The following is an 18,695-nucleotide window of genomic DNA, read 5'->3' on the forward strand; positions in this document are numbered from 1 at the left end:
GTCGGCACCGAACAAACACATTTACGCAACTGCAATTAAGAAGACGGATTACAGAGAGCGGTGGAGCTTCTACATGCGTCCGCAGGGTCTTCAGAGGGATTTCGGTAGCATACAGGTCAGAGTGTAGCTGCTGTGTGGAGCAGGGTGTCCAACGTGTGGCTTGTGGGCAGAAACCAGCTCACAGGACGGACCTCATTAAGTGTAAAAACTATGATTTTTCAGTAAATGTTTATTTTTGAGTATTTCAATTTCAATTGTGTACACATTTTATTGGGTTGTGACAGTTGGGCCTTCCAAATGAATTCCGTTGTGTGTATAGAAGCATATGTGCAATTCTGATTTTGAGTACGTAAACACAGCTGCTGTTCGTCATTTGTCCACTGGGGGGGTCACACTGTTTCAGTCAGAGTATATGACATATCTAAGGGCTTGTTTACGTGACTACGTTTTCAAGTGAAAACGGAAAACCTTCGTTGTATTTTGGGTGTTCGTGTGCTCAGAGCCACTGAAAATGGCTTCAAAGGTGGAACTTTTTGAAAACACTCAGATTCCGTCTCCATGGAAACCACAACTTTTCGGAAATGCAAATACTGCACATGCACACAACAGTCTTAGTCCATGGTACTGTGCATGTGCAAGAAGGTTCATTTATAACAATGAATGGCGTTCACTCTTGAATTTAACAGTGCTTCTCCAATAAAGTATATAGTCACTACACGCATTTTATTTATTTTACACACAACTGATACTGAGTGGACGTTTAATGGAGCGTCAATGTTTACAGTGCATTGTTCTCTGCGTGCAAACAGAGGCGGTTTTATTACATAAAAACAGCACCCACTAGTGACCATACAGGAAAGAAGTCTTTCGTAATCAACACAAAACAAAATCCTCTTTTTTTGTATTTGGTTTTAATCTTATTCTTACTAAATAACAACTGCTTAATATTCCCCTCATAGCATGGAGTTTAATTATTCTTATCTTTTTAATGTTGCTATGATGTCTCCAAGAACACCAATAACCAAATCTCCTGTTTCTTCTTTAAATCAATGTGAAGTGGAGCGAAGATGTTTTCGTCTTAATTGCTTTAAGATCAATTCGAACTAGACGACACCGAACAAGAAAGAACGCATGGTGGCAACAAGTGCAAAGGTTTTGTCCACCACCGGTTGGCGCCAGAGGTAATTCAGTTCTGCTGGCCCTAACAATGAGGGATTTGATCAGCTGTGCTGCAGCAGTTCACACCAGCACTGAACACTTCACTGGCTTTTCAGTAATTAATCCGCTGATTCTGATTCGTCAGCTGACTCGCTGATGTTTATCAAAGCTGATTAGCAAGGCTGCGATATTTTGGTACAACCTGACTGCACAAAAATAGCTCCACGAAATAATGATTCTCACAGTTTGGAGACGGAGTGCCCGCAGCCTCATTATTGAGGAGCTGAGAGAGAAGAAGTGTGCAATCTGTCTGCTTCCTGAGCAGCGTGTTGGTAGCGCCTTAGTAGCATGTTTGGAACGTGTGCCTGGTGTTTGCAAGCCTGCAGCGTGTTTGCTGCGCGTTAGCATGAGTAACATGTTTGTAGCACGCTTGCACATGGGAGGTATGTGTGCCGCGTGTTTGTCATGTCATAGGATATGATATATTGGCAGGTACAACATCTGCAACTTGTGCAGCATGTTTGCACGATGCGTGTTGTAAACCTGGCATGTGCTTTTGCAACGTTCGCAGCGCGTTTGCACATTGTTTGCAGTGTGCTCAGCCTGCGTACCGTGTTTACAGCGTGTTTTTAGGACCTTTGCAGCATGTTTGCAGTCTGTGCACTGTGTGTGCAGCCTGTTGGTGGTATTATTGGATTGGAGTGCGTGCAGAACGTCTGCAGCTCGTGCAGAGTGTGTGCAGTACCTCGGTGTTATTTCCGATCCACCAGATGTAGGTGACCGTTCCCACTTGGCTGGGCCACAGCACAGCCGTCAGGTTCACTTCCTTGTTCCTCACGGCCACAAAGGGAGCCGAGAGATGGATATACTCCAGCTGACCTACTCAGGCACACAGATACATCACAGTGAACTCCAGGCACGAGGATGGGGAGATGATACTGCTTTATAGGTTGAAATGAAGACAGAAGGAGGAAGGTGAGGGTTTATAGGAGGTTTGGGAGGGTGAGTTGCTTGAGACTCGCTCCTGCACTGGGCCATCTGCATGCCATTTCTCATCTGTGGCATTGCAAAGCCCATCGCCACCACTGCCGTTCGTACGGCTGGAACACGGGAGTGACAAACTGGTATGGGATGCGACGGCGCTCCCTGATCAATAAGTCAGCTCCGGTTCATCTGTCACCCCCCCTGAACATAGTATAGCGGTGGCCTGAGCGGCTCGCTGTAGAGGGCTCCTGAGGGCTGTGAAGCGTCAGCTGACTGCAGTGGGACTGTGATGGGATTTGTTCTATCTGACTTGTTTGTTTGGTTGCGGGAGCGGCAGCGAGCTCCGAGAAGAGATAAAGCAACGGGCTGACAGTCGCAATCCCTCCCAACACGATAAAAAGCAGAAAGCTTGAGCGCAAAAACAAATTGGACAAACTTGTATCGAAATAAAACCACAGACACATTTGTATGCATCGATCTGACAAACAGTCAGCAGTAACTCGCAGGCAAAGTAATCCTTCATGTAGTAAAGAAAACTTACCGTGATGCTTCTACTTTCAACACTGTAATCTGATAGTAACCGATTACTAGGATGTACCGATACACAAGTATGAGTACTAACTTTTAGTGTCTTGTCGATATAGCGTATCAAAACAAGTATGTACTTATAAAGCCTGACTTATACGCCATACGCAAATGATCGCTACACGCACCTCCAACATCCTTGGAGGCTCCAGTATATGACAGCGCCTACAGTACCCATAGGACATTTTGTCGCGCCTACGCACTGCTCTACGCGTACTGCAGACTGCAGCCCGAGAAACCGAACTTGCTTCAGCTCGCTGATGATGACTGTGTCAGTCATACCTTAACCATGTTTAGCATGTGGCATCGCTGGTGTGTGAGCCCTGAAATTCTTTCACATATTGCATAAAGCACGACTGGGAGCAAAATTCCACTGGGCAGTTAAACTAATAATGCATAGGTTTTATATGGCGCCTTTCAGGACACGCAAAGACGCTTCACAGTGCATTATTCATTCACTTCATACTCAATGGTGGTAAACTATGTATGTAGCCACAGCTGCCCTGGGGCTGACTGACGGACGCAAGCCTGCCAAACTAAACTGCGCCATCGGCCCCTCCGACCACCACCAACCACTCTCTCACACACTGCACTCACACTAATGAGCGACATCGGGCTAAATCGCTGGTCCAAATGTCACTAGTGAGGAAATTGCTGGTGTTGAACGAACCAGCTTTCGCCTCCTCTTGATATTTTGGCAGAACATGATTTACATTGGGTCTTACTTTTGTCCTTCTCATTATCATTACAGAATGTCCAAACTGCTGACAATGCTTGTCCTCTTTTGTTGACCTGCTGGCGGACGACGTCACGTAATACTTGCTTTTTTCAGCAGCTGCCTCTGTTCTACTTTCTCTGAAGTTAGCATTAGTCCCAACATCGAGGAATTCACTGAACCCCAGTTTAATCACTCCTCCAACAGTAAATAAACTCAGCATTAGCCTGTATCTTCTATAGTATTTTGATAAATGACAGTTAAAGAGCTGTGATTAGCATTAGCTTCTGTTAGCTTATCTAACCCGTCAATCAGTTGCGATACATTTGCTATTTTTGGCAGTGACACATTATAACTGATTACATTTATGAAATCAGTGAAGCGGTTAGTGATATAGTGAGCTTGATATCAGTGTAATGTTGCCTTTAGCATTAGCGTTGTCCTGTTGTCCAAACAACTCACATTCTCTAAATTTCTGAACATTTATTTGTTTTTATTGGAGGAGCTTTATCAGTCCTGAGCAACATCAGTCCACAATAACAAGAAACATTTCCTACTGGAAGGGGCATTAGCATTAGCCTGTAGCCACAGTAGCGGTAATGAGCAATAGTGTGTTTAAATAGTGGTTAGTTTCCCTTTAAACGCTGTATCTCCCACTAACTGCTGTGACTTCATCTGATCTTAATGTCAATCAGTCACACAGTGCTGACGGCTCAGCTAATGCCAATATTACAATAATATAACTGTGTGACCATTATCGACCCAGGACATCGCAGGGAACAAAATAACTCCACCCGACCGATGACTGCTCACATGTGACGTGCAGGTACAGCATGGCGGTCTCGGAGCCCAGGCTGTTCTCCCCGGTGGCCGTCACCCTGTAGATCCCCACAGACTTGTAGACGTGTTTGATCCCATCCTCGATGGAGCTCACGTTGGAGTACGTCAGAGCGTGACCGTCTCCGAAGTCCAGCGTGATGCTCGTCCTTGCTCCGTCGCCCTGCAGGGTAAACACCCCCCCCGCGTCAGATGTCTGGCTCTTTATCAGCAGCACAGAAATTACATTGAACTGAGCAGCAGTACGGCCACTGTGAAGACTCAAGAGGAAAAACCTGAGAAGATACTCACAGGTAAACCTTTGACCTCCAGTTTTTGGGACACCAGTTTCAGTTAAAACCCTGACCCATCTCAAACAATCAGTTTGAGCATGATACACAAATGCTTTTGTGAACAAAACTATTGTAATGCCTTTGTTTATGAAGGACACTTTTTTATTCTCCCAAAATATAAGACACTTTTAAAAGGACATACGTAGGTTTTTAATGGTGTAATGGTACTCCAGACCATCTCGAGGCCACGTTTTCAAGGCTTTTAAGGTCTCTGTCTTTAAGGTCTTGGTCTTTACTCGGCCTTGGCTCCTTAATGTCTTGGTATAGTCTTGGTCTCGGGCTGCTCTGATTTTGGTCCGGGCCCCTTAAAGCCTTGATCTTGACTTGGTCTTGGGTAGGCGGTCTTCACTAAATCGCTAGGTTTCGACACTGTTGCTATGTTCTTGCTGGAGACGTATAGATAAAACATGGATAAACATTAAATAATGCCTAATTAGATTAAATGGAATAAGGAAAAATGCCATATATTGGTTGCATTCATAGGTTCCTATATAGATTTTTATGTCGAACTTTACTTAAATGCTAATGAAAAAGTATGGAATGCACAGTGTGTTCGTACACACGATATTATGTCGTTCTCAGGTTATTTTGACTGGCTCACCTCCTCTAGGAACACCAGGAAGGTGACGTTGGCATTTAGCGTGGCGGTCAGCGAGCCCTCGCTGGTCACCAGGTAGAGGCCTCGGGGCGCCTGGACAGGACACTGCTGCCTCCGGGCCGTGTACTCCACACTGACCCCGGCCGTGCAGTTATTGGACACCACCTTTCTGTAGCTGAGGGCACAGGATGCAAAGAGCTGATGAGCTATGAGCTAAGTAATACTAAGGCAAAGCTCCCGAACGCAGAAGAACAACTGGTACTGAAGTAGTACAAGATACTTTTTTTAATGCAAATTTGTCTCTGAAATTATAAATGTAATTACAGTATTATGATTATTACAGTATTATTAGTATTATTTTAATTATTCATTATTTCTATAATAATGACTAAAAATCTCAATACGATTACTAATAATACTGTATCTATACAGTAATTAAGTACATTATTCCAGTTTTGTACATTTGTAGGTTGAGATTTTCTTTATGATTATATCACTGACTGAAGCCTTGAAATTAACCAACAAACACATAGGTATATTTATTGTGCATGAAAAGAACAAAATTAAAAGTAAATGCTATTTTTTGTTCGATTTAAAAAAAATCTAAAACATCTTTTCCTTCCATTACTAGCACTACTTTTTCTTCTTCCGTCACTCCTTTCCAAAAAGTCACAGTTTTTTCACCATTTGAATTATACAAGAAGTGTCAGTTTAATTGTGGTGGAAAGTTCCAACTTGGGAGTTTGATTCTCGTGCACCAAGGAAAGGAGCAGGAAGTTGGAGGAAAATATCAAGCAAATTCGTCTTTAATCGAGTGAGCTGAAAGTGACAAAAATCGGAAAAATCCTCTAATGAAACTGTCTCCTGTCACATCCTCATTTAATAACTTCTGATAAAAATCGAGACAGAACACTTACAATTTTTTCTCAATGTCAGAAAGTTCTGTGGATTTTATCGCAATATTTTGGTTATTAAAGTAGAAAAAAATTTACTTTTTGAATTTTTTTATTCCGAAGCCGAACGTGGTACAATCAAACTCAGGTATTCTCAATGTGATGTGACACTGAGAACCACTGCTCCACCGTGCTGCCAACAAATAACATTAAGGTATCAAGAAAAAGAAACCCTGTCATGCTAAGTGGGAAGATGCAATCTTCAAATTAAAAAGCCTGATCTAGAATGAAACATTTCAATGTGAGGTGACAGAGCAAGCCACTGTTCCGGTGTGCTGTCACGATACCGTGACCCCCAAAAAACTCCCACAGTTTCAGGAATAACATACAATCTCCAACTCAAAACATTCCATCCGGGAATCAAACCGTAGTCTTCTCAAAGTGCAGTGAGAGTGCTAGACACTACCCCACTGCGGCACAGTCAAACGACCTGGGTAAACACACACAGGCCTGGGAAAAAGAAAACCTCAAACACGAAACAGTCGGGCCAGAATCGAACCCGCTTCACCTCAATGTGTAGTGTGAGAGCGAGACACTACTCCACTGTACCGCATGGAAAAAAAGGAGCATCTTCCTCCCACATGATGGTTACTGTAGAGGCAAATTGTGATTAAGTAGAACTTTCGGTAATGTGTGTGTGTGTGTGTGTGTGTGTGTGTGTGTGTGTGTGTGTGTGTGTGTGTGTGTGTACCCGGTACTGTTGAGGAAGGTCATGCCGGTGGTGCAGCTCCTGGACATGGTTGATGGATGGAACCAGAAGGCGGGGCTGCACTTCCCGTCGGTCCGCCTCTCGTAGCCGTAATCGCTGTAACGATCAGAGCAGACGGAGCAGTTTATCCAATCAGGATTCAACGAGGACAGAAAAAAAACTAAAAACAACAAGTGTTTGGAAAAATTCAATTGTGAGAGGAGACCCAGACTACTACAGACGTAACGTCTCCCTATAAATGACTGATACGGCTCACGGGCAGATGGATGGAGGAAGATGGAGGAACCGTTTGGATTGGAGCAGCTATCGGACGTTTAAAATCAACACATGAACTTCCTCCCAACGTCATCATCTCTGGGTTTTGTGCCGAGCGTTAAAAGCAGAAACGAGCGTCCCCAAAACGACGGCGACAAATTGCCCCAATTAGTGCGACACGCACACAGATGCACCAGTGTTGTGATTGTTAATGAACGCTATTAGGACGGCTGATTTATGGGTGCGATGGAGCTTATTCCAGGAGCCGTCTCACTCAGGGGAATCGGCACACGCAGAATCCAGGCCAAAGCGAAGAAGAGGAAAATGTTACACTCAACAAAAAAAACTCTTCTTTTTTTTTTTCTCGAGGATGAGCTGGAAGTAACCGCAGCTGTAGTCAGAGGAAGAGTTGAAGGAAGAAAAGAAGAAACCTTTAGTTTTATTGTCAAGACGTTTGTCCTTTTAGCTCTGAGTGATTCACGGAAACACACACAAGCTCCCCAGTTCTATAGCTTCTCCATGACGACGACATTTTGTCTTTTAATCCCTTATTTACACAAATTTTTAACACACGTTGCAGAGAAATGTTTCGACAACAGATTGAACAACAATTGCGCGCCACGTAAGATTAGCTGCTGTGAATTGCCATTAGGCTACGTGTGCTTGGAACCAGCTTTATATTACATTAACTTTCAGGCTGTTGGGATGAGACAGACGTGTTGTCCTCATGGTTACTATTCCTCTAAACCCCTGTTTGCTGGAAAAGGAACTCCTCATCAATCGAACCTGTTAAAACCTGGCGTTCACGTTTGTTCCACATGTTGAGCCCTAAAAACAAGTGTGAACAGGCACCAAACCGTTTTCTGTGGTGATCAGGGACACATCCGACCACGTGGACTTTGTAGTGCGAACAGCGCGCGTACCCGGGACAGTGGCGTGGCAGGAAAATACATAATATGTAACATGTAACACGTAAACGTCTTTTGTTTTTATTTAAGAGAACGCGCCAATCTGAGTTATAGTCTTTTCAACTTTCCAAAGAAACTATGGAAAAGAACTTGGACGTCCATAGAGACACGGTGCCTCATGGCGGCCTGGGCGGAGGATACCGTCCAGCGCAAGGTGGATGATGCACAAGTGCGTGCCGGTCCATTTAATGGAAGCGGCATAGAAGTAGTCACACAATCAGATCTGAAGTGGTTAGCCCGAAACGCATGATATGGACACGTGTAAAGAGTCTCCGTCTCGCCACATGTGATTTCATCCTTAAAAACGCACGTTAACGCGAGGTCTGAACGGGCCCTCAGGAAGATCTGTCACATATCCAATGTTTTGCTGCTTCTTCTTGCTGTCATTAGTTCATGGATCTGTTTCTTTAAAAAGGGCTAACATCCAGATTTTAGAGCATCTTCCTCCACAAACCGACGTAACTTCAGATAACTGACCCACACATTGCGGGCAGTTCAGCTAATGCTAATGCTAGCATGACAAATAAAGTGGCCATTATTAACACGGGAAATTACAAGGAACCTTACCAAGTAATTCATTAAAAGTTACGTATGCCCACTACTTTTTAAAGACGCAACCCGCTACTGTCGTCATTTATTTCCTGTAACTTGCACAGATATGTCGCCCGTCTCTTTGTTCCATCCTCCACAGCTGCTTTTCACCTTCAAACTTTGTATTTTTTTGAAGATTTCACAGCGTCTTCAGTCGGATTGATGCAGGAAGTCACAGACAGGAGCTTCTTAACGGTTCAACAGAGGCCAAAGAACAAACAACAAACAGTCAAATCTTTACAAAATCATTCTGGTCTCTTGAGTTTTTTAAATGAAAGACGCTTTTCAGAGCTGCAGTTTGAGTGACGTCTTTATGAAATGATTTAAAAATCCCGTTGCAGACTCTTGAACGATCTCAGTTTGTACTGTAGGTGTGACTTTGGAGTCAACGGAGTGGCATGTCAGTCCCGAGCCTAAACTCTAATTAACTCACTCCTCCTGTATGGATTTATGGAAAGCGAACATTAAAACGTGTTGGAAGTGAGCGGATTTCGGGGTGGGAGCTGCCGTTTAATCGTAGCTCGCAGCGCTTCCACGTCGACAGAGACGCATCGACTCAATCTCACAACATATTGTAAAATTCATCAGTGCTTCGGCCTGCGGTGCGGCCGTAAAGACCGACATCTAATTCGAGTCAGCCATGCTTGAACGGGGGGAATGTTTGCCCTCATTTTCCTGGAATTAAAGCCATAACCTCGGGCATTTAAAGGGGAACTACGTCAATTTAACAGGGCACTTTAAAGTTAGAGTCAGACCCCCTTAAGAGAGATACGTTTTAAAAAATAGAGGCCGCTTCGAGTAAGGAATTTAGACTTTTACTTGCAAGTTAAGGTCAGTATTGTAATAGAAAGGAGCAGAAACTTCCAGTCCACTAATCAGAGCCTCCAGGTATTTTATTACCGCACTTAAATTTCCAATTTTTCTCAAATTTATCGCAAATAATAACAATAATGTATAATAATAAAGATAATTAATTAAAATCTTGCACTCAGAGTTGCTCCTTCATGCTGACTTTTGATGGTGCTGTGAGAAACTTTGGGAAAACATTAGAGAAAAAACTTTGAAAAAGAGGCTTTTAAAAGGAAAAGTTACATTCTTACCAAAGATCTGCCTCTTCAAAAATGTTAACATGGGATATTCTCCCACAAAAAAGTAAATTAAATCATTGTAAATCAACGTAAAGTCATTATATTACAAAATGGAAAACTATTTTAAAAATACAATAATGTTCATTAATGGTACAGCGTGTCATATTTAAGTTATTCCTCTTGTGTGCAGCGGGTGGCAGTAGTGAGTCTTCTAAGTTTTCTTACTCCTGCGTCTTCTGTTCAGGAGCCGAATGAAGGAATTGTACTGACTCAATGCAACATCTGGTGGTACAAAGGGGTCAGTGACGTGCAGTCAGGGGAGGCAGGTGAGGCAGTGCCTCACCTGCCATCATGGAAAGAAAAAAAATGTAAAAAGAAAAAAAAATTATTAAATTGTTATATGTATCCAGTGATTATACTATAAAGTTATTTTCCATTTAACTTCACCAGTTTTAGATTATTTTTATTCAAAATCGCTGAATTTTCACATTTACCGTTCAAATACTGAGAAGAGACTTGCGGTGAGGCAGCAGCCAGCTGAGCCTCACCATGGATTGCGCAATGACTCGGCTAACTGCTGGCCTGCTGTGCAGTGAGACCGTATTGCTATCTCTCTGTATGTCGCTATTAAAATGTTCAAACACTTTTGCTATATGAATTATATTATAAATTTCCATAGTTTAGTTAACTGAGGTATATAATGTACAGTGTATTTTGTCAACAACTGTATGTGTGTAACGTGTTTCTTGTGCTGAGCAATCATAAAACGGCTGCGAAGACGCACTGGGTGAGGCACGCAGTTCTCCTGCCTCATGGTAGAGGGCGCTAGTGATCCCAGGGATCCTTCTTGCAACTCCTCGGCTGCAGAATAAGTGACAACGAGCTACAGTTAGCAAGTCAAGTGCAGCGGCAGCGATCGTTTATTTTTTCCTCTCGACTTCATTTATAAGTAAAGGTAAGACCATAATCACGTTTTTTTTAATTAAATGTGCTTTTTTGTGTGCTACAGTTTGTATGTGTAAAGAATGCTGGTATGAGCTTTTAAACATAACCCGTTAACTGCTGCCAATCAAATGGTGAATAAGATACTCTTTAGGGTTCATATGTTTGTAAATCTGACTGTGATGAAGTCAGTGCCTCACCAGCCATGAACCTCACCGCACGTCACTGAAAGGGGTATTACAATGCTGATTCACCTGCAGGGAGCCATTGCCCTGAATACATTTTCATCATACAACATTTTTCCTTTATCTTTCTTTCATTCTTATGAAGTTTCTCAAACAAAAAGCAGTAATTTCTTGACGTAAGGTCAATGGAAAATATTTCACACAACATTTGGTAATTCTTACAAATCTTAAAGTTTTTTGCCAATAGTTATTATCTTAATTTATATACATTCTTTCATGCAATTTTTATAGAAGCAAAAACGTCCTAAAATGAGCCCTTGTACTTGAAGGAAGTATTAGCATGTCCCATTGGATTGGCTAAAAAAATCTAACAGATCATATTAATTCAGCAAAGTTAATCATTTGTCAAAACAAAACTTAGAGAATAGATTTTTCAAAAAAAAAAAAAAGATTGTTAATTCGACAAAAAAAAAAGGAAAATACAAAAACTCCTTATTTAAAAACATTGAAAAACGAAAAAAGCCACATTAATTCCCTAAAAAAGTGATAACATTTTAAATGTAAATGCTATTCTTTCAATGAAAGGAAACTTGCTATTAAAAAGGAGCGAGGTCTTCTCATGTGTTTCGCTATAATAACACTAAACAAAAACGACTGAAGTGATATGTGCACCAACCATTCGAAGTCTGCCTCGGTGCAGTCGCAGGGTCCCGACGTCATGGTCACCGAAAAGGTTTTTCCCATGACGCACCTGGAGGTGGGCTTCAGCTTCCTGTAGATCCTCTTCACTCCCATAAGGCACGGCTCACCCTGGAAGAATGTTTTGGAATGAAATGAAGGAAGGAAACAGTCTGCCTGCGCCCGAGTCATTTTTTATCTGTGTGTCTGTGTGTGAATGTGACAACAGCAGCCTCCTCTTGTCATGCCATGTTCCTTTGCTGCACATTAGGTGTCAGCAGTGAGATGCTTTGAAAACCTCCCCTCAGTTCTGAAAGTCCACACACAGGCGGGTTACAGGAGGGTGTGAAGAAAGGCAGAGGTTCTTTCTGAGCGGGGTTTGATGTCAGCGGGGGGAGGAGGGGAAGCTGCAGAGCAGGAGGATCCGAGCAGGAAAGGCTCCCTTTCATGTAAAATGTAGGAGACGAGCGCCACATCATCAGCTTTATTTTGGAAGGAACACCTAATTTAATGAAATATATGAATCCAGTCTGTAGTTTTCTGCTGGTATTTATCCATCTTCTGCATCTGATATTCAGCTCAGAGTGCTGATTTGATCCCGGCTGTGTGAAGGCCGGTTCACCTGCACAGGTGAGCTGTCCGTCACACACTCACACACCTACAGAACATTTAAATCAGACCCGAGCATCATAAGGCCCGGGGACCCATTTGTGGCCCTTTAGCTCTGCTTGACCGACCCTCAGGGTGTCACCGAGAAATCCTGAATCTAATGAAAATCACTGTTATTATGGGTTTTCGTACATATAAAATGGTCACATTTCTCCACGTTGATTACATTAGTGGTTGTATCTTGTACCTTGGGGGGAAAAAATTCAGTGAATGAAAAAATATGGTTTGAGCTTGTCATTTAAAATAAATTATTCATGATTTCAAACGAACACTGGAAAAGAGCAACAGCGACTCTTAAAAATTGTGTTAAAAAAAAAAAAAATAAAAACTGCTTTTCATCAGGAGATCATTCTTATTGAGCAAAACTCAAATCAGCTTAAGTCTCAGCCCTCAATAGTATGTTAATTTTTCCCGTGGCACTTTGGGAAAATGAGTTGCCCACTCCTGATTCAGAGTCACCGACTGACCTGAAATCCTGTGTTTTTCACTCTGGGAGGAAATCAGATGCTTCGCAGGAACTCCATACAGAAGGACTCACGAGTTAAAATCATAAATTCTAATTAAATTCATCATGCCTTTGGTTTGTCCATAAGTATTTAGCAAGTATGCTTTTACAACATACCTCTAACATGGTCAAAGAACTCAAACAAATGTTTGGATTGTTTCTGATTGCATCTGTTGGCAATGTGTTCACATGACTTTTAGTTTGCAGACCTTATGATAAGTTATTGTCCCACAAACTTAGACTTTGTGAAAGATCATCACACAATTCCTTCCGTCCAATGTAGGTAGAACCTTCATTTGAATCACTCATGGTGTTTGTTCAGCGAAGACAAACTGGAACCGAAATATATTTGCGCGAGTGTGCAAAATAGCACGTTTTATGCAAAACATCAGTAAATTAGGCTGCGTGTATTATTCTAAAGCTTTGGATACTAAAGCTAAAGCGCTAACCAGCTAGTCAGTCCAGTCTTGTCAATTTTAAAAGCAGGAACACGATGCTAATCAAATGTATTGCAGCTTTACTTTCAACATCCACGGTTAAATGTGAACATTTTGAAATCAATTAAATTACTTACATTTGACGGCACACTGAGAAGCATGTCTATAGTAAATCCTTTGCAGTAGAATATAAAAAGTTCATGGAGTTGGAGGTTTGTTCTCAGTGGAAGTGTGAAAAGTCGAAGTGGTAAAGCATTTATAGAAGGTGTGATAAACACGTGGGATCTTTATTGGAATGCTGGCGGGCACCTGGTTGTGGAGATGCCACGTCTGATAGTCCGCCTCCATACACCTCCTGTTGAAGATGGACCTGAAGTCGATCTTCACCAGCTGCCACTCCGAGCGATGACTGACGTGGCCGAATATCCTGCAAACAAAACCATGGAAAACAGCCGTTCACATACGGACGGAGCTGCGAGGAAGGCGAGGAGGTTGTGAATGAGTGAATCGCACTAAAAGATCAAAACGAGGTGGAAATTCGACCAAGTGACAATAGAAATATGAAACATCCCAGTTGTTTTCCCATAGAAGAATCAGGCTAATGCTAACCTAACGTGAGACTGTTTCCGTGGCGGCGCTATGTTAGCATGGTAAGGTAGTAGCATTGTGCTATTAGACCCTGGATACACGACTTTGTTTTCAACTGAAAATGGATTTTGGGTGTCAGTTTACACGACAATGGTGCTCTGAGTCACTGAAGATGGAACTTTTCGGAAATGATCTTTCTCCTTTTAAATGATGAAAATGCAACTTTTCTAAAACCGCTGCTGCTGCCCATTGCAAACTAATCATACCCCAACACTCACCACGTTATCTCGCACTCTGAAAACCAAAAAAGACTGATGCCCACAGAGCAGAAGAAGGCTATAAGAAGACAGCAAAGAATGTCAAAGTACAGATCTGTAATTCTATAAATGTTCGTTTAGGATGTTGAGGGAATGTAAGATCTGTAACTTCAGGAACATTTCCTCTTCCACTTGGTGAATGTTAAACAAGTTCTATCCAATGGTGACTTTTGGACGTGACTGTAACACAAATACTACATATGCTGGACTTGTTTTAATTACTGAACTGAAGCTTGTTTCATAACGGTAACATTTTCAACGCCAACATACTTGATTTTAATATAAATATACCCCCTTATCCACTTATTTGTCATGATTTCTTCATTGACAGTTGAGGTCGCCCTCATCCCCGCCACCGTATTGACTCACTTTCTCAGCTCTCTACAATTTGCTGGATCAAGTACAGAAACTTGTCAGATATTATGGACACAAGACAGAAATCTAGTAAATATTCACATGTTTAAAAACAGAAGCAAGTGTGACACTGAGTCATGGAGGCTGATCTACTAACAAGACATGCTGAGGAGAGACGGTGTGGCCCGGGGAGGCAGCAGAGGCAGAGCCTCACCCGTCATCATGGAAACAATACAATATATACAGGAACAAAATAAATAGTTTATCAAAAGATTTTAAACTATATGAGATTTAATGCATTTAATGCGTCGAGAAAACCACTCAGTCCTAAACTTATTGCACCACCTACAGCAGAATGGCTTTACTCTCTAAAAGGTTAGTGGAGGGTAAATAAAGAAGTGTGCTTTCCCCGTTCACTGACACAAGAGCAAAGCACTACAATCTTTATGCTCGAGGAAGCCGAAGTTAATTTTCTTACACGGTCCCAAATAAAACAGCAGATAAATAATCCATCTCCGGCTAAATTGAGTGGGTGTGTCTCGCGTCTGAACCCTGATCGCGCCACAACAGATTCATCACAATCAAAATGTCAATTAGCTCGGGAGGCGTCCGACCGCGACAGCCACTTAGTGTAACACTGAGTACGAATTGATGAGAAAACAGTGCGGTGGTCTCCTGAAGAATGACCGTCGGACTGAGCTAAACCTGCTGTTTGCTCTCTTCTTGAGAGCACTGCCGTGCACTTCCCGGCTCTCTGGCCCCCCCCCCCCCCCCGTCTGCCACTCCAGCTCAGACGAGTCCCCGTCAGTCCATCACCGCTGCCAGACGTGCTGAAACATTGATGGAATGGCTGCGGAAAGCCTTTGGTGGCTCCCCCGTCTGTGCAGTGGTGAGGGAGGAGTGCCGTGTCATAGCATATGCACGCACTCCAGCTCGGGGCCGTCCTCATTACCGATGTGAAAGAGCACAAAAGAAATCTTTATAAATCTGCAGTCTGAGGGCCAGTCGCTTTCGCTGCACTTCACACTTTTTAATGCATTTCAAACTTTAGCGAAAGCAGAGTTTCTGCTCTGTTTTTTTGATCGTCCCCCCCCGCCCCCTCCACCAAACCCACCCCCCCTCCTGTGCGCTCTTCAAATGGACGGCGGCGATGTCGCTGTGCTGCCAAAGCGCTGATCTCCTGTGATCAGAATGTGCACACAGACGGTTTGAAGTTGGGGAAACCTTGAGACAAAGCTTTCTTATTCATGAGGAGGAAAACAGGCTGGAGTGCCGATGCAGACGTGAGCTGACCGCACTCTCATACATGAAACCCGGTGATGCTGCACAGCCGCTGTCTCTGTCCCGCTCGCCGTCGACTTGAGACAAAACCATTAACTTAACTTAGGAATGGCGTAAAAAAACTGTGAAAACTAGTAACTCAGTGTAACTGAAACCTTGATTAAAGCCCCGTCAACAAGACAACATCTCAAGTGAAAACACATCATTTTAGCATTTGATTGCGGAAATGACAGAAAAGCTGAAAACTATGTAGTTAGCATGCCCGGCCATGAGATGGCGCCATTTTCGTAATGAAACCACACATGCGCAAAGAGAACAATTCCCTATAAACATTAACAATGGGGAGTACATGGATATTCATATGGACAGACGACCAAGGTGGATTGTCATTCCACTGACTGTTAAATTGAGTGATGGCCAAATGAAGCTTCATGAACTCTGGGAGTTATTTTCAAAAAGTTGCATTGTCAGTGGCTCGGAGAACCATATTCATGTAAACAGACAACCTTGCACATTACGGAAAGTGAAAAGTTGCACTCTGTCCCGCTCACGAGCCACATTTTAGCATCAGCTGGTGTCTGAACGGTGACAATATCATTAAACTCCTGTTTTTAACTCATTAATCCTGAAGTAACCCAGTCCCCCTTATGGCAACGTCAAAGATGTCCCAGTATTAGCAGTACAAGTAGCATTAGTTTGTTTTCACAGTAGCTGTGATTAGCATTAGCGGCGTGAAATAATTCAATGTCATACTAAGTTTGTTTATGAACAATCATGAGCTGGGAACTGATCACCACTGTAAAATTAATAACCCAAGTATTTTGATGTTTCAACTTCACTAAACTCCTGTTTACAGGTCCAGCGCTGCCTTTTACCCTCGATAGTGACATTAAAGTAGTTCCACTGGAAGTAACTCTGAATCAGCATTAGCGTGTGAGCTGTGTAAATCTCTCTGCATGTTGGTAGTTAACGTCCACTAATTTGTTGTTGTTGCTTGTCGCCATGAGTGTTTAGCTTTCCTTTCAAAAAGCTGCACGAGTCCAGTCTTTGTGTTTTCACTCACGTCATGATGAGCGTCTCCTCCCCGGGTTCTCCCAGCACGCCGTCCACAAACAGAGGCGAGTTGGTGAAGCTGTACTGGGTCCAGTGGCGTCCTTCGTCGAAGCTCAACCTGGGAACACAAACAGCAGCTGCACCAGGGACCGGCGCTAATCCCCCTTCCGACTGCGCGCGCAAGCTAATGACCACGAGAGGCCGCGGACAACTTTATCTCTCATGCTGCAGCAGGGGCCGAAAGGACGGCGCTCAGTGAACACTGATGAGTCAGGGCGACGCTCATTATCGGCTTCAAACACAGGAAGGTGAAACTCAAACTGTTGTCAGAGCGGCCATTTTCTTCACGGCTGGCGGCTTGTCTAACGGCCCGGCTCGAGAAAAAACAAACTCGGCCGCTTTTGTTTGACAAACTCACGGTACCGAGTTTCCTCTGGGGGAATTAATCACGCTGTGACAAATGACTCACCGCAGGTGTCGGATGGGGAGTGGAGTGTGTCTTATCGCGACTAATGCTCCTCCCTGATCCAGGTACAGCACTGCGTACTCCTCCTCGAACATCTGTGGAGGAAAACAACACAAGGTCGGACCCTCGAGAGTTATAAGAGGTGATAACGAACCAAAACGATGGCATCCACCATCAGAGGATCACAAACGTTTTCGTGACGCTCACCAGATTGTCTATGAAAGCTGTGGCCCTGATCTTCATCTCTGAGTCACTAAAAACTTTAACATGAAGCCAAACATTTTTTGGACAGACCTCCGTTCACCAACCAACAAAAGGAGGATGCCTCAGTTTACAAGGTCCGATCTCGATTGAAGAAAGTTGTTTTGTTTTCTGCTTTATTTATTAAAACAGGAAAATCTAAATCGCGATTGTCCCAAGTCCCAGTCCATAGTCTTCCTACCCCTCTTCAGGCATGTTCATTAGATATATGAGGTATGTATGTGCATGTACTGAAGAAATTCATCAAAATTCTCCACTGTATTGTTGTATAATGTATTTTAGTATTTTGTATGAATTTCAGGAATTCAGGTGTTGAATTCTATTGGTTATTGATGTTAATAATAATGTTACTAATTTTACTGTAGTTTATATTCATAATATGTATTAGAATGTGTTCCTGCTCGTTGTATGTTCTGTATTGTATGAATTTTTATGAAAGCAGGTGTTACATTGGAATGGTTACTACTAATGTTGTAATTTTTTACTGTACGTTATATTTGTAAATATGTATTATCATGTTGTGTGCCTGCAGATGGAAACTAGCTACGGCTAAAATCTGGTACGAAGCATCTTTTCTTCAAGATTAAAGTTTTTGTACATCCCTGAAAAATAAACTAAAAATAAATAAATGTGTATGTTTATAAGTATGTGTGGAAATACTTAAACATAGTCTATTTTGTATAACTATATTTTCATAAGCTAGAAATTAATAATTCATTATCATCAAAAGGGTGTACATATTTTTGGATATGTGTTTGTGTGTGTGTATGAATATCGGTTATATATGTGATTGCACAAAATGTTTGGAATGTCACATACCTGAAATTAATTTATTGAAATAATAATAATTTTTTAAAAAGACTCCTGGGATTTGATAGATTTATCGTTGACAGTCCCCCAGAATAACAATCCAACTGCGTCATCTGAACAACAAATGCAATGAAAGTTTTCAGTTTCACTCTCGAGATGCAGACGCAGAAGTTTGATGAATGAACGATGCGTGTTGAAAAAGTACTTTGCAGCTGTTTCATTTCGTGAAAAGCACCAAATCGGTGACTAAGCACTGAATCCTTGGAGGTACGGTGGCGTTTCTTTACTTTGCGAGTGTGATGAGTCAGACCGCTCTTCACAGTTCATTCAAGACGTCGACCTCACAAAGCACAAGCTGTGAGATGAAGCAGCTGGT

At 42.5% G+C, this 18,695-nt stretch overlaps 1 protein-coding gene across 1 annotated transcript in view; it reads right to left on the reverse strand.

Annotated features, from left to right (window-relative positions):
* Nucleotides 1-18,695, reverse strand: part of sorcs1 (sortilin-related VPS10 domain containing receptor 1) — a gene marked incomplete at its 5' end in the record, with an annotated part of 201,124 nt that overhangs the window by 15,692 nt on the left and 166,737 nt on the right. Inside the window, 8 exons of the mRNA XM_080463597.1 lie at nucleotides 1,904-2,037; nucleotides 4,256-4,442; nucleotides 5,213-5,384; nucleotides 6,854-6,967; nucleotides 11,577-11,710; nucleotides 13,499-13,616; nucleotides 16,793-16,900; nucleotides 17,252-17,343. Coding sequence (XP_080319723.1) covers nucleotides 1,904-2,037; nucleotides 4,256-4,442; nucleotides 5,213-5,384; nucleotides 6,854-6,967; nucleotides 11,577-11,710; nucleotides 13,499-13,616; nucleotides 16,793-16,900; nucleotides 17,252-17,343 — 1,059 coding nt within the window. The remainder of the gene's footprint in view (nucleotides 1-1,903; nucleotides 2,038-4,255; nucleotides 4,443-5,212; nucleotides 5,385-6,853; nucleotides 6,968-11,576; nucleotides 11,711-13,498; nucleotides 13,617-16,792; nucleotides 16,901-17,251; nucleotides 17,344-18,695) is intronic.

The sequence above is a fragment of the Lipophrys pholis genome, assembly GCF_963383615.2.
Source record: "Lipophrys pholis genome assembly, chromosome: 5".
NCBI classification, from domain to species: Eukaryota; Metazoa; Chordata; class Actinopteri; order Blenniiformes; family Blenniidae; genus Lipophrys; species Lipophrys pholis.